The sequence below is a fragment of the Anopheles arabiensis genome, chromosome 3 (assembly GCF_016920715.1).
Source record: "Anopheles arabiensis isolate DONGOLA chromosome 3, AaraD3, whole genome shotgun sequence".
NCBI lineage: Eukaryota > Metazoa > Arthropoda > Insecta > Diptera > Culicidae > Anopheles > Anopheles arabiensis.
In genome coordinates, this window is record NC_053518.1 from 67,681,121 (window position 1) to 67,700,321 (window position 19,201).

General features: G+C 47.7%; 4 protein-coding genes across 7 annotated transcripts; 1 reads left to right on the plus strand and 3 right to left on the minus strand.

Annotated features, from left to right (window-relative positions):
* Positions 1-1,428: 1,428 nt before the first annotated feature.
* Positions 1,429-8,389, minus strand: LOC120901919. The gene is made up of 2 exons (XM_040310282.1): positions 7,669-8,389; positions 1,429-7,595 (listed from the first exon to the last, which is right to left on the minus strand). Exon 2 carries the CDS (start codon positions 7,593-7,595, stop codon positions 1,836-1,838), a length of 5,760 nt encoding a protein of 1,919 aa, XP_040166216.1. The 5' UTR covers positions 7,669-8,389; the 3' UTR covers positions 1,429-1,835.
* A 109-nt stretch (positions 8,390-8,498) lies between these two features.
* LOC120901920 (delta-aminolevulinic acid dehydratase) lies at positions 8,499-10,379 on the minus strand. Its single transcript, XM_040310284.1, has 5 exons — positions 9,824-10,379; positions 9,596-9,743; positions 9,005-9,457; positions 8,815-8,931; positions 8,499-8,747 (listed from the first exon to the last, which is right to left on the minus strand). The coding sequence occupies exons 1-5, from the start codon at positions 9,931-9,933 to the stop codon at positions 8,589-8,591; spliced, it is 987 nt and encodes a 328-aa protein (XP_040166218.1). The 5' UTR covers positions 9,934-10,379; the 3' UTR covers positions 8,499-8,588.
* Positions 10,380-11,076: 697 nt separating this feature from the next.
* LOC120902723 (mediator of RNA polymerase II transcription subunit 18) lies at positions 11,077-14,139 on the plus strand. The gene is made up of 3 exons (XM_040311706.1): positions 11,077-11,317; positions 12,760-12,850; positions 12,921-14,139. The coding sequence occupies exons 1-3, from the start codon at positions 11,193-11,195 to the stop codon at positions 13,338-13,340; spliced, it is 636 nt and encodes a 211-aa protein (XP_040167640.1). The 5' UTR covers positions 11,077-11,192; the 3' UTR covers positions 13,341-14,139.
* On the minus strand, positions 13,362-17,874 carry LOC120902724 (high affinity copper uptake protein 1-like). 4 transcript variants are annotated; one of them, XM_040311710.1, is made up of 5 exons: positions 17,266-17,747; positions 16,513-16,749; positions 15,939-16,308; positions 14,488-14,534; positions 13,981-14,097 (listed from the first exon to the last, which is right to left on the minus strand). In XM_040311710.1, exons 2-5 carry the CDS (start codon positions 16,648-16,650, stop codon positions 14,089-14,091), a joined length of 564 nt encoding a protein of 187 aa, XP_040167644.1. In that variant the 5' UTR covers positions 16,651-16,749; positions 17,266-17,747; the 3' UTR covers positions 13,981-14,088. The 4 variants fall into 4 exon arrangements, with proteins under 4 accessions (XP_040167642.1, XP_040167641.1, XP_040167644.1 ...); XM_040311709.1 differs by lacking the exon at positions 13,981-14,097 and adding an exon at positions 14,274-14,389; XM_040311708.1 differs by lacking the exons at positions 14,488-14,534; positions 17,266-17,747 and adding an exon at positions 17,754-17,874 and having other exon boundaries at positions 13,362-14,097.
* Between the last annotated feature and the right edge of the window lie 1,327 nt (positions 17,875-19,201).

Below are 19,201 nucleotides of genomic sequence, written 5' to 3' on the forward strand. Positions count from 1 at the left end.
CTCCATTTACCTTTAACAGGCAGATTATTCTTTCTGAAAATGTTTTATTTAATTGCCCTTTTCGTGGGCTCTCGGTTTCATTTCTTCTTCTTTTTTTGGTTATTTGGCGTTACAACCGGTCTTGGACAGCTCCAAAAATGTCGGAAACCGCTCATTTACACGGAACTTAGTATACCAATACATTATTCCGGTCTTAAGGCGGGCGCCTCCATGCTATTTTGCCACCTGTATTTGCTTTTAGGTCTTCCGATTCCATGCCTGCTCCTAGGGTATGGTGATGAGTAAAGTTGGCAAAAAACTGGAGTCGACTCCGGTCCTACTCCGATAATTTCGGAAGATAGGTCCGTCCAGCATTATCCGGAGTCGTTTGGAGTTGTTCGGAGTATTACGGAGTCCTCGGGAGATGTCCGGAATCGGTCCGGAAACTAAGGCCTGTATATGAAGTACACGCACAACGTGAAAGACAACACATACGACAAAATGAAATGCCTGATCACAAGCACATTACACCGGATGGCTGCTGTTGACTCCGACCGACTCTGGTCCACTCCGTAAACTTTGACTTCGAACGACTTCGGACTAGTGATGGGAAAAATGAAGCTTTTGTCGGAATCAATTTGGACTACTTCCGAAGTTTACTGGAATTGATTCTGGATAGTAGGTCCGGAATCGGCATCTGCTGCGGAATTGGTTTCGGATTCGGAGGCGAAATCGAATCCTCAATCGGAATTGACTTGGAAATCAGAATCGGAATTGGCTCGGAAATCAGTATCGGCAGTCGAAACAAAGTAATACGAATAGGCATTTGGAGAATCAAAAATCAAAGAATCGAAATTTACCTGTAAACGATCCATTCTCATGGAGATTCCGGGACCGATTTCGCTTCTGAAGCTTATCATTTCAATTCAAGAACTGATTCTCATTCCGGAGGTCGGAATTTCATTTCTGGAGTCATTCCTTATTTCATTACCGGGGGTAATTGCATTTCCGTAATCGACTCCTGAGTCAACTCCCGAATCGGGTAGGTTCCATTCCGAGCTCTCACCACTTCTTTGGACGACTCCGACTCCGGGCGGAACTAGTGGTTCGGATTTGACCGGAGTCGGAATTGGAGTCTTAGGTGCACTTTAAAGAACACGTCACTACTACGGTATAGCTTGTCGTTCTATCAGCTCCTCCATAGTCCTTCGAAACATACATATCAAACATCATTCTGAACATTTTCCCCTCGAATATGACTAACAAGGATTCGTCAGTTTTAGCCAAAATCCAACAGTAGAGGTCCCAGCTTTATCCGTTGTGGCAGGTTTTTCGTTCTCCATTTCATTGGCTCCGCTGAAATTAAATGCAACAGATTTGAAAATGTGTACTATCACTGTTAAATAATTTTGTTATATTTTGCAACATTATTTTCATTTTTTTTTTGTTTATTTTTGCATTTTTTTGTTTCGTGTTTTTATTGCAAATTGATTGAGCTTATTTAATATCTATTTTATTTGCGGAAATTCGCTCTCTAAAATTCAAATATTCAAATTGATAAACAAAAATTGATTAAAACATTTATTTAATATATCCCAGCATCAATTGCTTATTAAAGTCTTTTTCTAAAGGCAATTCAAATTTATATTTAATTCTGCAATGGCATTCTTCTCAGATTCTTTTTCATAACAAGTCCTAAAAATTGATAAATGCTATCTAAATGTCCTACACAATGCGTGTTTGAGCCTTAAAGGGCTCAGATCTCTCATACCTGAGTGAAAGATTAGATCTATTTGTATATATTCAAAATTGAGAAAAATATGTAGTTACATTTTTTTTAAATTCGTAAACCCAACCTACTGATCAGCAAACGAGGTAACGATCACTAGCAGCTCCTCCAGGAAGCACTGCGACTCACCATACCCCTGCATCTGTATCACCTGCGCTACCGACACACCCTCCATCCCGGGCAGTGTACAGTCCAGCACCGACCGCAACCGGGGCAGATCACGCTCGTCCACCTCCGCCAGCGTGTGCTGCAGCTCGTACTCGAGCAGCCCCTGCGAAAGCTCCCGATCGTCACAGATCAACGAAAGCACTACCAAATCTTCCTCCCCGATGCGCGTCAACCCTCTGATGTCATTTTCGATCGCATACTTGAGCAAACACTTCGCAATCTCAACGTTCCGCAGGATTATTGCCGTTCCGAGGGCCGTCAGACCGTCGTTTGCGGTGTGCCGTAAGTTCGGTTTGTACCGTAACACCACGCGCAACAGCTGGACCGAGCTCGTCCTTGCCGCGTACTGTACCAGCGTCAAACCCTTCCCATCGATCGCATCGATCGCGGTGGCATCGTGCTCGAGCAGCATGCCGACGACCCGGTCCGCCCGGTACAGGCACGTTCCGGCGGCAAGCTGGGCCGGCGTAACGCCGTAACTGTTTACCACCGACACGTCGGCACCGTTCCGTAGCAATCGTGCGATAATATCACGCCGTCCGACCATCACGGCCGTATGAATCAACCGGTTCGCTCCGTTCCCATCGTCCAGCTGTAGCACGGACTGGCCCTGCTCGTTGTGCAGCTCGCGCGCAACACACTGATCGTAGAGGTACCGGCCGACCGCGTAGTCTTGCGAGTTGAGCAGCGACACGTGGATGGCCGCCATGCCGCTGTTATCGGCGAGCAGCGGATTGGCACCGTTTTCCACCAGCAGCGTCACCAGCTCGAGCGTATCGCGCGGAAAGCAGTGATGGAGCGGTGTTTCACCTCCCCTGTCCCTATAATTAACCGTTTCCGTTAGATCGATGAGGTGATCGATGCTAACGGGAAGGATATCGTACGCACAATTCGTTTGCTCAATCTGCCAGAAGTGTTTGGTGGCTTTTGGGGTGGAAAACGAAGCGTAAATGATGCCATATTCATTGAGTTTGCTGTTTGCAAAGGTTTGGAAGTCCTTTAAACAGTCCAGCAAAGAATCTGGGTTGGTCAGTGTGAAGGAAGTGTCTTCAACCTTCAAAACTTCATCCTCTCCCATTAACACGTGGAACGTAACCGTTACATCTGGCGTTTTCACCGTCACCTCTTGCCATGTCATACCCTCCAGCATGGCGCACGATTCCATGCAAACGATCATCTCCTCACAGCTATCCCCCGCATTCCAAAGCGGTTGCTCTTCACATCTCTTCCCCGATCGGATATACACAGACTCTCGCTCAAACACAATGCCCCCTAGCACACCGACAAACTCCTCTGGCAGCGCGCGTACCCTCCGGCTCCACGCCAGCAATGTCTCTACCATCGCTTTGTCCCTATTTTGTACCGCCCGAAACAGTGACGTTTCGTACGTTTTCGATTCCTCCACAAAAGCGATCATTTTCCAGCGATAAAGCACCGCGAGCGCCAGCCGGAAGTGATCGTGATGGGTGGCGGGTTGATGGGAACAGGCCACGTCCACTTTTTTAAGGATCGTTTCCAAGATGGGCATATTTTTGCTTCGGATCGCTTCGTGCAGGGTGGATGAGTTGTCGAGCCAATCGAACCCAAGTCGTTGCAGTGCTCGAATCATCTGGTCCGTTGCCGTCCCGTTGCGTATCGCCACCGTGAAGGGATCTAGCGCAACCGTTCCGAACATGTCGCGTTGGATTGTGCCGATGTTGCGCAACAGGTTGTACTGGCCGTGCTTTACCAGCAATAAAAAGGCGCAACGCTCTTCACGCACCCCATCCGGGAAGAGTGTATCAATGGGTGCGTTCTCTTCGAGCAGCACTTTAACACAGTTCCACCGCTTCCGGCGTGCTGCTTCGTGAAGGATCTTAGCCAGACTGGTGCTGGCCTTCGTTGGACAGCGCGCAAGTAAATGCTTCAACAGAGCAACCTCTCCCTGTCGAACCGCGGCCAGACAGCCCTGTTCGAAGGCAGCGGGAATGAAGTGTGAAAACGAGGGCGTTTCAAGCAAATAAACCCCAGCAGTGTAGTTACTCGCCTGTGCAGCCGTTTTGAGCAGAAACGTGTACGTCGAGGGATCAATCTCAGCCCTGCCCATCATGCCCGCAAAGATGTCGTTCCAGTGCAGCATGATGGCGAGCAGAATGACGGCCGGATGCGGTACGGTGGTGCGCGGTAGTAGCAAATCCGTGATCGCACGCCCACAGTACAGCATCGCATCGCCGAGCGGACCACGGGTTTCCGTCGCGTTAAAGTGCTCAAAGTAGGGCAGCAGCTCGCGCACGCCACGTTCATTGCCGTGCTCGATCAGCTTCTGCAAAATGGGGCCCCTATTAACGACGGCAACCAGATGTACGAAGAGATCGGTTTGGCGCACGCGCTCCATCAGCTCGGGCCAGCCGAACAGCTCTTCCCGAATCACACGATCGCCGGTAGCGATCGTACGATCATAAGCGGACTGAAAGTCGCGCAACTGCAGTGCCATCGCTAGCTGATGGTCAGCATCGTTGCAGCGATCTTGGATCGTTGGGAAAAATTGCCCCAAATACTGCACCATCCGTTGCGCTACACGGCAAGGATTCAGCAGCTCCGAAAGCTCGAAGTAATCCGCCGCCAGAAAGGCAGGGTTACGGGAGCAACAAAACCGAGCCTTTCGAATCTCTCCACCGGCGATCCGGATCGCGTGCATCCGCTCAATATCGCCAGCGCGAAATGTTTCCAAGAGACGTTTCTGCACCGCAACCCACTCGTTGATATTTTCCTCCGTTGGAAAGGAAAAATTAATCGCCTTCCCGGCACCAGCCCCTGCGCCAAACAGGCGCACCTTCCGGTTGGCAAACACGAACGCATTCACCACGATCTTCTCCATCGAACTGTCCGTGAGCAGATTGTACGAAAGTGCGTCATGCGCCAGGAAATTGCGATAGTTCTTCCCCTGTATCATCGGCACGCGATGCTTCACGTAGTGGAAGCTGTCCCCGAAGTACCCGACCGCGTACAGCATCTCGCACAGCTCCAGCTGCATGTACTCGATCGCGACCAGCATGGCGGTCGGTAGCTCAAACAGCCGCCTGGTCAACCCGTCCAGCGTGTGCAGCTCGTTCGCCTTGAGCAGTTGCCGCAACTCTTCACGACGTTCGTCGTACAGCTGCTGCAGCTCTTCCTGATCTTTCCTCACCAACGTTCGCGTGAGTTCTTTACTCCAAACGTGCTTCCGCTCCTTGCAGAACGCTTCCAGCACCTTCCACTTGTTGTCCACGAAGAACACGTTGTTGTAGTACGGTTTGAGCCGCTTGTTCAGCTGCTGCAACGCCTCCTCGCCGATCGTGTCCGCCTCCAAACCGAGCTGCTCCAGTAGCTTTCGCGTGTGCTCGACGTAATCGAACTCTTCCGCACAGTCCATCGAGATGGAACCATTCTTCAGGATGCCCGCAATGACGGACGGATTGTACTCGAGCAGTCGCTTCTCCATCCACTCGATCGTAACCGACTCCACGTGATTGCTGTGCCAGGAGGAGCGCACCTCGCGGTAGAATTTGTTCGCCCACGTCATCGTCAGCTTCCAGTCGAGCAGGCGCCGGATCGCATCGAGACTGTCCCCGACAAAGCACGCTCTCCTTAGCTCCGCGTACCCAAAACCATCGTTTTCTTCAATGTGTTTGCCCAGCACGTTCACGATGCTCCGCTTCACAGCGAGCTGGTCCTGGAGCAGCCGAAATTGGGGCGTCTGGCCGATCGCTTCCCTCGCCAGCTCCGCAAACGTGTCGTTCGCTTCGTCAAAGTAGGCCCGCACCTGCCGGTAGCAAGCGCTCTGACGCCGCTCCAGTTCCTCCATATCGCCCACATACACGGCAAGCGAACGGACCTGCTCCATGCTGCCGCACCGTCTCATAGCGCCATAAAACGAGTGTCTTATGTCGGCGACCGCAACGGCATACAGCAGCTGGAAAGCGGTCCGCACCATGCCCAGATGCGAGCGGAACGTTTCACACAGCCGCCGATCGTTGCCGTCCCCTACCAGGAGCTTCTTGAGTGAAATGCTGTGCGAAAACACCTCCCGCAGCTGCTTGTTCATGTCGGGGAAGAGGGCCGTTAGCATGGAGTCGACCGCGCCCTGTGCCTTGCCGGGCAGGTTGGCCGAGTTGGTCGTGTTTTTGATCGCTTCCCCGAGCACCTGGACGGTGCGCTTCATGCACGCGATGTCGGCGAAGGTGGTCGGGGCGGTGACACGGCGCCGTGCCGTGCCGGCCATCTGCTCGCAGTAGTACACGATCTTGTGCAGCGAGTAGTGCTGCTTGGTGGCAACGTAACACTTGATCAGCTTGCGGCGGGTGGTGCGATCGGGGCGCATGAGGTGGCTGAGATCGAACGATTCGCCCGCGATGAGGTCGGCTACGATGGGGCCGGTAGCTTTGCCCTTCTTCCAGTCGCCCATCAAACGGTTCGCCACGTTTTGTGGGTGGGACACGTGACGTAGCCGTTTGCGTATTTGCTCAATCAGATGCTCTTTGGTGGTTTTTTCTAGCGCTTTTAGTTGGTCCAGTTTTTGCTCGGTCCAAGATTTATCGATGCGTTTTAGCTTGTCCATTAAATCTTTAATCAGAGCGTCCTTATTGGAGGAACCGATCGTGTCTGCCCGCTCACGCAGCTGCCTCACCACGTGCTCTTTGTTGGGCAGGTGCGATTCCCCAATTTTCCCCAACAGTTCCTCAATCAGCGCACTCTTCGCTGTGGCATCTTTCCCCTCAACACTCTGCACAATCTGCAGCAAATCCTGCTCCGTTCGCTCGAGATAAATCTTCACCAGCGTCAGTTGTCGGCTCATCATGCGCGCAAACTCGATCACGAGACATTTGTTCACCATCAGCCGATACTCCCGAAATTGGCCCGGATTTCGATAGATGGATAGGAAAATGGCCACACAAAAGATTGCCTCCTGAAGCGGGAGATAAGCGAGGAACTGTTTGTGCTTGAGTAGGTAGAGATGGTTGTGTAGGGTTTGCAGCCGGTGCAGAAACGGATCGTCAACGTCCGCGTACAGCCCAGTGTCGTGATGCTTTGCAATGTCGTCCCAACACTCCCGGACGAGTTCGATGTGCTGCTTCCATTCGTTGGGGTCTTTCGTGCCCGGCCAATTGCCGGCCAGGTGTCGGAAGCCATAGTCGGACAGCTTCCAGAGCGTGTAGATGTGCAGATCTTCCGAGAGTTTAACGTTTTTCGCATTTAGCTGAACTAACGCACTCGAGATGTGTTGAAATTCTTCCTCCTCCGTTAACTGTCTCACCGCCAGGTACGCTTTGAATATCTCCAACGAATCGTGTCTCAGCACACTGTAGCAAGCGGTTGCATCATCCAACCCTTCGGTCGTTATCTTTATCAGCGCCTCGAGCAGCTCGCGATCTTCACCTGCCTGGGCACACTCGAGCATCGTTCGTCCGTCCCCGTCGACGGCGGCACTATCAAACAGGCCACTCGCGAGCAGGCCACGCACCACTGGCAGATGACTCATGCCACCAAGCTTCACGCACAGATGCAGCGGGCTTTCCCCGTACAGACGCTCAAACTCCAGCACGGTACCGATGGTCAGCTGGCCGATGCATCCTGCCAAAAGGTCGGCATCACCGGTGCTTACCGCTTCGAACACACACTCCACCAAATCAGCGCTCTCCATCTGCAAAGTGACAAAGCGAAACTTATAGCAGGTTAAATACGCACAAAATTTACACTGAGCGTAGCAAACTTACGCCTTGTTATCGCTTGCGCACGACTATGAAGGAACTGTTTTGGTTTTGCGTGCGCTGAGAACAAACGTCGCTGCCGGTCGTGCCCCCACTTAAGTGACGATCAAGTGGGGGTTTCCCACCCCATTCTTTGTAGTAGTGGGGGTAAGAAAAAGACACTGCTCGTGCGCTCTCTTACCACGATAGCGCTCTTCTGGCTTACGCACACCATGCTAACGTTTTTTTTTGTGCGTTTGTTTCTCGCGTGAAAGGGGATTTTTACAAACTTTTAAACCAGTTTAATTTGCAGCGGGTCAATGCGGCCAAGCCATTCGTTATAATTGCGTTGGGTATTCTCCGTTTCGAATATTTTGCTTAATATAGGATTTCGCACATTTTTTTTTTTTTACATTTTGGACATCTTTTTTTTTTAATTTCTGATAAAATAAATTGAAAAAAATGAGTCATTTTGGTTCCTCTTATAAAAAGTTAGTTTCAAAATATTTTTAAAATTGTGTTAATAAACTTATGACTCCTTACTGTCATGCTTTGGCGACTATAATTGCAACAAATTAGGGAAATTGTAATTCAATTGTCTTAAAAAGTGACAAACTTCTTACAAATTAGGAAGCAGCTGGTAAATTTGAAGGGAATTTTAGTAAATAATTATAAAAAAAATATTATTGCAATAATAACAATTTGCCATAAACTGGTAGAAATGTCCATAAATATATGTGAAACCCCAAATTAATAGTTAATATTTTCTCTAGAAAAAAGAAGAGTTTCCCTTTTTAACAGACCTTTTTTACACACAATTTTCGGGTGTAGTAGATTCATTGCAACAATAAACAAGATGCTTTGTCGATACAAACATATACTGATGTTCCCGACACCAAATCAAAACGTTATCACTATTATCAGCATCACGAGGACAAAGGGGAATCTCATTCCTTCAGCCAGTCTAGCACGAGCGGCGTGAAGTAGGAAATGATACAGTCGGCACCGGCCCGGCGCATACCGACCAGCACCTCCCACAGGACAGTCTTCAGATCAAAGGCACCGATTTGGCCGGCATTTAGCAGCATCGAGTACTCGCCCGAAACCTGAAAATTTTAATAAATTCAACATTTAATTGAATAATAATGGAAATTAGTTGAACAACAATCCTACTTGATAGATGAACAGCGGAAGCTCGGGATAGTCGTCCTTCACCTGCTTCACAATGTCGAGGTAGGCCATGCCCGGCTTCACCATCAGCATGTCGGCGCCTTCCTCCACGTCACGTTTCTACAAAATAAAAGCAAATAATGGAAATATTTAACACAACAATAGCAAAAAAGGTTAGCAAACATTGCCCTACCGCAGCCCGTTTTGCTATGCCTTTCGAGCCCGGTGGCAGCTGGTAGCACTTCCGGTCGCCGAACGCCGGTGCCGATTTGGCCGCATCCCGGAACGGCCCATAAAAGCCGGACGCAAACTTCACCGAGTACGACAGCACGGAGCAACGGTTTTCGAGATTGCTCCCCCTCAGTGCCTCCTTTATCGCGCCAATGCGATTGTCCATCATGTCGGACGGTGCAACAATGTGCGCACCGGCCTGTGCATACGCTAGGGCAATTTCGGCGATGCGCTTAATGCTTGGCCCGTTGTCGATAAGCCCGTCGGCGGTCAGCACACCGCAGTGGCCGTGGTCGGTGTACGGGCAGAGGCAGACGTCGCACGCAATCAGCAGCTCGGGGAAGGCTGCCCGCAGACGGGGCAGGGCGCGTATCACCGGATTGGTGGCGCAATCGGCACCCGAACCGGTGGAGTCCTAAAAATGGAAATCGAATAAAAAAAATCGTTTGTTTGTGATTACGATGGGCTCGTGCAAATGAAAGTGTCGATTGTGCGTGTGTGTGTTATCACTGCACTGGGTGATTTGCAGCTAAGCTACACATGGAAGTTATACCTTGGGCATTTTATCAACCACACCGAAGAGCAGGATCGATTGCAGACCCTTCGCAACGAGCGGTTCCAGGTGGGCCAGCAGGGTGGTGAGACCGTACCGGGCCACTCCCGGCATGCTTGGAATGGGCTGGACTGCATCATCGTCGTCACTGAAAAAGGGAAAGGGAAAGAAAGCGATGTTAGTCATTGTCACGGCACACTTTGACCTGCGAGTGGGAAGCTTCCTTACACCAAAAACACCGGGTACATCAGGTTGTGCGCTGCGATGGCCACATCCTGGCACTGGAGTTTTCGCAGGGTGGGATGGAATATGCTGCTGTGCAGTCTTGCCGACGTCATGGTGCACGGGTCTTCAATCGGGGAATGATTTGCAGATTGTGGAGAATCGGAGAGCGAGAGAGAGCGAGAAAGCGAGCGTCCGGCGTGTGTGGGCAATGAATAGTAAATAGCGAGCGCGACTTTACGCTGGAATCATTGCAGCTTGGCTAGATTGTGTAATTTACAGCCGAGGATCGTGCTTTGTTTGTGTTGGGCACCTGTAGCACGTGCACAACACACACATACAAATGAGCACGGAAACGCCGGGGGTTTTTTGGGAATGGATCGTGGAATGGAGTTGTTTTGGTATGATATTTGACAGAATAAATGTACGATTTTTGCACTGCCCCTTGTACGATTTTTGCACAAGGCCCTATTAGCTTATTTAATACTGATTATAGACGTAAATTGCACACTTTTCTTTAAAAATTATCAGCAAACTTTGTTTTATTGTGATTTGCTTCCTGGCGAAACATATGTTTTTGACAACCGAATCAACCAAGGTGCATGTAGCTCACCTTTCCTTAACTTGCCCTGGCACTAGTGATGGGTAAATTCAACAAAAATCGCTTCCGAATGACTCCGCCAAAATTTAGGCGTAAGAAGTCAGTCGGAGCCAAAGCCTCTCTAAAATTTACACGGACGTCACACGAAGCGTAAACTATAATTTTTTGACAGGAAGTTTACGCTCTCCCATACAAATCAAGCGTAAACTTTTTGAGTTTACGCCTCGTGTAACGTCCGTATGCAAACAACAACTCCCCCAAAATCGGAAGCGGTTCCGCAAGGTAGGTGCAACACTCCAAGCTCGGAACCGTTAAGCCAAAGCCGGTCGGAGCCGTTTGAGCGATTGGAGTCGTCCGGAGTAGTAGGAGCCGTTCGGAACCGTTGAAACAGTCGGAAGTATTCTGAGGTGCTTCAAGTCGCCAAAATCTAATACAACATTAGGAGTTGATAAGTAAAAAAAATGTCTTCTTGATTTACATTTGACTCCTACGGCTCCCAACGACTCCGAACGGCTTCGGGTAGAATCGTCGGTTTTATTTAGCCGGAATCGGAGCCGGAGTAGCAAAGCCCGCAAGCGATTCCAAGCTGTGAGTGCGGTTCCGATAACCCATCACTACTTGGAACATGCGCAAGCTGTCATAAAGTGACAGCGCTTTGTTTGTGTTTAGTTGTTTGCTTTTTTTCTCTCCTGCGCGCTCCGGTAAACATTTACCAGTTGTGGTTGCATTTTTAACCGAAATTTGTGATAAAAACTCTCATTCCGCAAACGAAGGATGGGCGCACAAGTTAATGCTGCCGAGTTGCTGCAGCAAGCGCTCAGCTCAAATATCATACCGAATCAGGAGTTTCTGCTGCAGGGTTCGATACTAGATTCGGCAGCCGAGAATCTGCTTCACCGGTAAGCATCGGTTTGGGGGTTGATTAAAGGATAATGGTTCCTCTTTTCAGATAATCTTTCAATGCAGATGTCCTTGCTGATGCAAAGGACAGTACCAGATTCAGTGCAGTGTATAATATTGCCTGTGTTGTGCCTCCACAACAACGCTCGCTCCAAGAGGGGTGATACGCTGAACCAGTATAGAGTCTTCCGGAACCAGATTTTATAGACTCTTTTCAGGTCTTGTCTCATGCCTGAGATATAGACATTATTCGGTGGCGATTAAGTTCATGAATGTGCGTCCCAGAATTGGAATGTCCCTGCTGATCAGCAAATCTCGGCTGCATAAAGTGAGAGATCACAATTGAAGAACAGAGAATAGTTTTACCATTTTTTTGCTGCGTAAGTTGTGGTTGGTGGTCAATCTGCTCAGCAAGAATAATGGACATTACCAAAGGCAACCTCGCTAACCGGTTATCTTCTTTTCTATGGATTTGGAGGTATACGTATTCCACTAGAACAACTAGCGCTTCCGCGAGGTCCAGCGAGAAAATGTAGGGCACTTCTTATGAATCGGTACATAAAAAGAACGATAATTTAACGATTTTAAATCTGGCAAAGTCATCGTGGGCCGCATTTTAAGCTCTTGAGGGCCGCATGCGGCCCGCGGGCCATAGTTTGGAGACCCATGCTTTAGTAGATGGAATGGTACTACATACCAATTACATGTCAGACGTGTGCAGCTATAGACACGCTCGAACACAATCAGTTTGCTCCTTGTGAACGAGTTAGCGCTGCCTGGAGAGCCTTTTTGGAAGAGCTGAACGATCCCAATCGTACCCAATCGAAACATTAAACAACAAACAATGGCCAGAAACCGGGCTCGGAAGCTGTACGATCAAGTGCTGACCAAACCGCGTGGTTTGTATTTTGATGGATGATGAATCCTACGTGAAAGCCGATTTTATAGTTTATGATTTGGCAAGGAATCTGCTCATGTGGCAAAAACCACTGTGCTTGTGACGAATAAGAACATGAATTTGGGTATAAGAAAGAGCGCCTTAAGAAACGATTTTTTTTTTTCAATTATTAGGTATCGTGATGGTCCAATCATGTTTTGGCCTGATCTAGCAAGCTGCCATTATAGCAAGGACGTGCTACAATGGTACAACGATAATGATGTGAAATTCATATCAGAAAACCTGAATCCACCAAATTGCCGCAGTTTCGATCAACAGACCGATATTGGGAAATAATGATACAATAATTAGAATAAAAGGGAGCAGTAACTAAGGACATCATACAAATGAAGAATTGGTGAAAGCATGAAATTTGAATTGGGAGTCAACGCGATGGATCATAATGATCAGTTATAATTCTCACATACGTCTCTGAGGCATGAAAATGGGTTAAATGAAGGAAAATCTACAACAGTAAAATGTATGTTTTGTCTATTTCCACAGATTGCGAGGTCTTTGCGACAATGTGGATGCTAGCCCGGAAACCTTCAGCGATATTGAAATGTGCTTCAGCTTGAAGCTTCCTACAGAGAAGGTGACTCACCTGTGGAACACTTCTCCATTCCCCAAATTACTTACACCTTTTCCGCCATTTCCCCTCCTAGACCCCCGTAATGACGGTCCGTGTGCGCCGTGCGCAAGACGTGGAAGCTCCCCTCCAGCTGCGCTACATCGGTCAACCCGAGCTGGGCGACCGGACCCGTCCCACGCTGGTCCGCAGCAGCCTCGACATTGCCTGCACCCCGCACGTGATCGATTTCCTGACCGAGATGGGCTTCCGGCTCGATTTCGAGTACTCCACCAAGGGGTACATGTTTCGCAAGGGTCGCATGAAGATTACCGTCTCTAAAATCCTGAAAAACATGACCGAACCCATCTCCCAAAGCTATCTGGTGGAGCTGTCGGTGCTGGCGCCCAAGGGCCAGGACGCAATCGCCGAGGATATGCGCATCTTTGCCGAGCAGCTGAAACCGCTGGTGCAGCTGGAAAAGATCGATTACAAACGGTTCGCACAAATGCCGTAAAAATAATTCCACGCTTTTCCGTTTGCTTTATGACTTAGTGTGGTAACGATGCATTGTCTTTTGTGGCTTTATTGCGAAAGTTTTACACCTTTTTTCTCTCTCCTTCTCTCTTCAATATACAATTATAAACATTTGCAGGTTTCTGTACAAACAAACAGTTGAAGAAAAGTCCCCTTTGTGGGAAGGATGCTTGACAACAAAAAATATCACAAATTATTAGAATACACAAAGACGGAAGCATGTTTTTTGTTTTGTAAAATATTGGAAGCAAACACCCTCTTTTTTTAGTACTTAAATAGCACGCGACCGGTCCCCCTTTTTTGTTCCTTAAATATTGTCAATTAGTTTGTTTGTTCTTGGTTGAAATGGTAATTATATAGGTTGGCACCTTCTCTTCCCCGCTAATTTAAAGTATGATCATGTGTTAGTTGACCCTTTCGGTCGGTTCCTTCAGCACCCTGCTTCAGACGGGGAGGCGGAAAAAGCGCTAAAAGATCACAGTTTCGGTGCGGCATCAACCCGTGGAAACCGCCAGCAAGTGGATAGTGTGGGACTTTGGGTACTGTGCAGGAATTGTATCGTAATTTGTGTTCGGTAGGCCGTTTTTTGTTTTACGCTTTACATTTCCCGCTCTAGTGACAGCCAGACGAACCGTGCGCGATGCCATACCGACTGCTTGTGCCATGCTCTGCGTCCAACGACGAGGAGTCACGCGGGTAATGCTCGAGACTGGTCGATGCGGAAGGGTTTACCGATTCTGTAACAAAAAAGTAAGGGAAGCGACAGCAACACAAAAAAGGAGAAACAAAATCAGACCAGAAACTTAAAAACACAGAACAGAAAGAGCAACAAAATCAAACCAGAAAAACGACGGGCACAGAAGAACGAGGATGATGGATTGTGGCGGGATTATTGTACAGGAAATGGGGAACTGTAGCCAGCGTGTTCGGAAGGTTAAAAATGTATGCATGTGTGTTCAAATGACGGCGCGAGGGATGATGATACTATACAACTTAGGTCAGGGTTTGATAATTAGAGCGGGTAGTGCGCTAAAACAGGCAAAAAGAAACAGAAAAAGGTATAAGGGAAAAGTAGAAAGAAAAAAAAATGGCACAACAGAACAGTTCTAAAACCGATTGTCACATACAGCGGATGGACAGGGCGCTGAGTGGCTCATTGCGCAGCTTTCCGCACCTTTTGCACCAATGCAGAATCGTTCAGAAAGCGGAAGGAGAAAGAAAGAGAGAGAGAAAGAAGAGAAGAAACAGGACATGATCAGATAGGACGATTAGACATGAAATTTATGCGTGTGTTGGTAGCAGTTCTTCAAAATGTCACTGTCAATGTCATAACAAAATCTGACTGAAACAAAATTCATGTCAGTGCCACGTACTCAATTCTGATAATCAGAGGTGATACTCAAAACGATTGGTGTGATCAATGCATGCTTCGTGACATTTTTGCAATCATCGCTTGGTTAGTCACTATGTCATGACTTTTTTTGATGTGATCAGTTCTGCAAAATGTCACTGACATAGTCATGAGAAATTCCGACTGAAACAAAATCATGTCAGCGCCACGAGCTATACTGTGATGATCACAGGTGAGATTCAAGCAGTTGGTGCGACCATCACATGCTTTGTGACATTTTGTGCGACATTTTTAAACGGTGATCATCACGATAGTCATGGGAGATATGCGGTGCGTGCAAGTGGTTCCATGACACAAAATGATCATTGTTTCTCGCTTGATTTGACCCGACAGTGGAACCACCCCCCAAGTATATTGCAACAATGTCGTGATTATCACCAACAGAAAATGCCATGACCAAGTGAATGACCAAGAGTTGGGTGCTAAACAAAATGTCATTAAGCATGTGATTGGTCCACCAACTGTTTGAGTCTTACCTCTGATCATCACAGTTGTGACCGTGAGCTGATTTGAGCTTCGTTTTAGTCATGAGTGTTTTGGTGACTGAAACAGTGGCATTTGGCAGCACTGTTCACAGGCAGAAAAAGTCATGATTATGCTTGTGACGGTATTAAGCTCAGCTTGTGAGTCAGAGTACCGCGGTTGACTTAAGCACCCGCATATCGTGTTCGGCATGTCATGACGCACTTTCATTGAGTATCAGCAATGAGCATCAAGCTACCAAGGATATGTTCATTGGGTTCGTTGATGAGTACAGTATGAACTCACTGGTTGAACCTCGATTCCCTGCCAACTATTGTTTTATGTGCTTTTTAGTTGACACGTTTTTCCATACAAAAATATTCTGTAATTTTTCTCAGTAGGCCATGACATTTTTGTGATTTTTTCAACAACCGGTTTTTCCATACAAACGCATGCTTTTTAATTGAACTGTCAGCCAACTATTGAGCGTTCAACTAAAAAGCATGCCAATTAAAAATCGTTCAACTATTGAATTCTGACTGTATCACGTGATGCTCATGACATTTTGCAGCAGTGCTAGATTGCTAGTGCTACAAAGAGATGAAATGGGTAAGTCGATTGCGCTCCCCCAACCGGGATCATAGTGAACATTGACATTCACACAAAGACGTCACTTTGCTGTCCCTCTTTCAGCCACACACTCACCTTGCTGTAGGCAGCGCGTGGTGCAGATCATTTTCGTCTGGTGCGCCTGTATATTCTCCATGTTGACCTTCATCGAGAGGTGGCCAAACAGGAAGTAACCGAGCCCCATGCCACCGACGACCGCCACAAACAGGTACCCATTGTACACCATCACCGTCAGCATGAGCGCATAGCCGAGCATGCTGTGAAAGAGGAAGGTGACGGCTTCGGCGGCCAGCTTCCGGATGCGGCGCGATAGGTTGCTGCCGCTCAGTGGCCCATTGCTGACGCTACCCTCCAGCGAGAGCAGAGTGGCACTTTCGCTCGGTGGACACGAGGCGGATCGTACCCGTTCGCGTGCCGTCCTAGCGCGCACCTTAGCACCGTGGATCTAAAATAGAAAGGTAAAACAAATGAATTATTGAGCGATGGGCTGTGCTAACTTACGATTGTCATTTCAGATATCGTTTGTTCTACTTTGTAAGTGCGGTTTTTTCACCAAACAAAGATGCACGGGGCACCTATCGGTCAGTGAACTCGCCGAACGGGCGGAACCGTGTAGCTGCACATTATCTACTGCTGCCCACCTTCTTACCTTCAGCCCTTCGTACGCCACCGACAGGGCGGTCAGCGTGAGACAGAGGGCCACCATTGGTCCCGTACCGTTCACCGTCAGGCCGGAGAAGAACACGTCGCCCACGTTCGAGCCCCACCAGAAGGACATGTGCATCATCCTCGCGTGTGCAGGTACGTTGTGGTGACCGCTGTTATGCTATTATGCTACTGCTACTGTCCCGGGTTTGGTCGTCCTCTCCACCGTGAATGCTCAGCCCTGTGGGATAAGCAAAGAAAGAAAGCAAAAGTACGCTAGCGTGTTGGAAGAAGCGACACGATAAGGGCCGATACTCATGGGCAGAACGGGGGTGATTTTGTGTGGTTGGAAGGGAGGAAAGGGAGGGAAAACACACACAATAGTTTACAGTGCACGCAGCAATCTCTGTTCCCGGCCCGATGATAAGCGTGTGTGTGGTGCGTAACCACAAACGATGACCATCGACCGATTGAGATGGCCTGCTTTTTGCGGCCTGCACTCCACACTGGGGAGGAAGAACTGGTAGTGCTGGAGTACCTGCGAAGAAGCCTTCCCCTGGCGTTGTTATTTAACCAACAACGGAAAGTAAAACGCAAGGACGGCAATTCAGGTTTTAAAACACACAAGCATAACTTACACGCGCACACACTGGTTTGGCCCATTGATCCGGTTTTTGGGGGCATGCGGATTTTTATGTAATATTGCGCCACCCCACCCCACCCAATCACTTTGCAGCATCGAGCTTGCACAGCTTACCTTTTGTGGGTTTAATCAGCCTCAATCAAGGGAAAGAACCCACTGGGCGGATGTGCGGTGGTTCATCTACGCTTCTCCCTAATCTCCGTGTGGCACAATAGCAACAACAGCCTTGGCAGTGGGGGCACTTGTGGGGTTTAATGGATACGAGCGCGGGAGGGTGTTGTTGTTGTGCAAACTTCCCACACTCTTTTCTGCTGCGACAATCTGCTGCACGCTAACAAAGCCGATTTTTCCAAACAAAACAACACAAACTGTTTGGGTGGTTCTGTAGCACTTTAGAATCTTTTCCTATCAACCATCTAATTGTGGTGGTTTGATTGATGAACTGTTTTGTTTAAACCCACACACGGGGAGCAGAAGCCTACGAAACAACACCCCGAAAATGCTGTGCTTGTGTCAGCTGTGTTTTGAAAGAGTGGTTTGTTGTTTTTTTCTCTCTTGTGTTTGTCTTTACTTTTCCTTTCGGGTCCGAGTTTTACACCTACCAGTCCCACACGCCCCTAGTGCCTCTCCTTTTCCGCTCAGCGACGACAGTCGAACGAAATTTGTGCTTTACACGGGTAGAAAGAGAGATACTGTAGAAGACGCGCGTTGTGTGGCGATGTGTAGTTGTTGTCTCTTTCACCCTCTGCCGTCCTTGAGCGGTATTAAGCGGCATTTACACGTAGTGCGTTCGATTTGCTTGAGAAAAGTTTCGCTGGGTTGAGTTTTATTGCCGTGAAATAATTCAACAGGTTGAAAGATTTAAAATACTCGTTGAATCTGTTGCTTTTGTGGCAAATAAATGGAATTACAGTCGTTTTGGGTACATTTTGCCTCTTAATTAACATTTCTTTTATATTGAGCATACATTTTGTCTTTATTGCTCCAGTCTTTCTGTGTCTGATGTGTATTTGAGCTAATTTGGGACAAATTGAAATTTACAAACAACAAGGCTCCCATCGAGAACCTTAGGACTTTGAACGATGGTGGTTGCGGATGATGGTTCGGAATTTGGGAACCGGAAACAAACCTAAATTGATGTCGGAGCCAATCGGAATTGTTGGGAGCCACTAAACGGCAGCAAGAGTTAGAGTCGTTAAATCCGTAAGAGAAAAACATCTCGGATCATTTTTTAACAATCCAAAATCTAATTTTTTTTTTTTATATTTTTGGTCAATTGTCTACTTTTGAGAGGTTTATTGGAAGCCATTGAATACTATTTACCCATTCAGTGTTTTGCCCGAGTGAGACTCGGGCAGTGTTTTTGTTCTCCGTTTCGTTTCAATCGTCGCGTGGGGAGAGGAGTAGAGAGATAAGAGAATAATAATGACACATTTGGCACATCATCTTTTGTGTAAAGGAACGATTTGCGAATTGGGCCAACATTATTTTATTTGAATAACGTTTTTCCATTATTTAATTATGGGTTTGTTCAGTTCCTAAAAATCGTGAAACTGTTAAAGGGTTAAACAATTGTACGATACGCTAGTTCAGTGATCGGTAAAATACGGATTGCTGCTGCCTGAAAACGAATTTTCCTTCTTGTCCCTGCTTGTCAACTGCAAAAGCTTTTCTCGTGGCCGCATCAAATACGACACATTGACAAAATTTTGGGACAAAAAGTTATGCCACACGACCGAAAGTCAAGCCTTTGAATATCGATGGATTTTATTTAAAAAATACTAAATGGAAACATACATCGATTGCAAACGTGCCTTTTAGCAATATTACATTAGCAATGGATCATAACTTTGCCAGATAATTGTTTGTTTACGCTTTTTCACAAACGTCAAATGTTATCACTAAATCTTAGCTGCTCTAGTTATCAAATTATTGGTAAAAAAAAGTGACAAAAGCTCTTTATTTTAGATTTTTTTCAGCATTTTGTCACGTCCGTGGCCGTAACCTTACACATATTTCGTAAAAGTTTGACATATTTTTACTCTTGGTT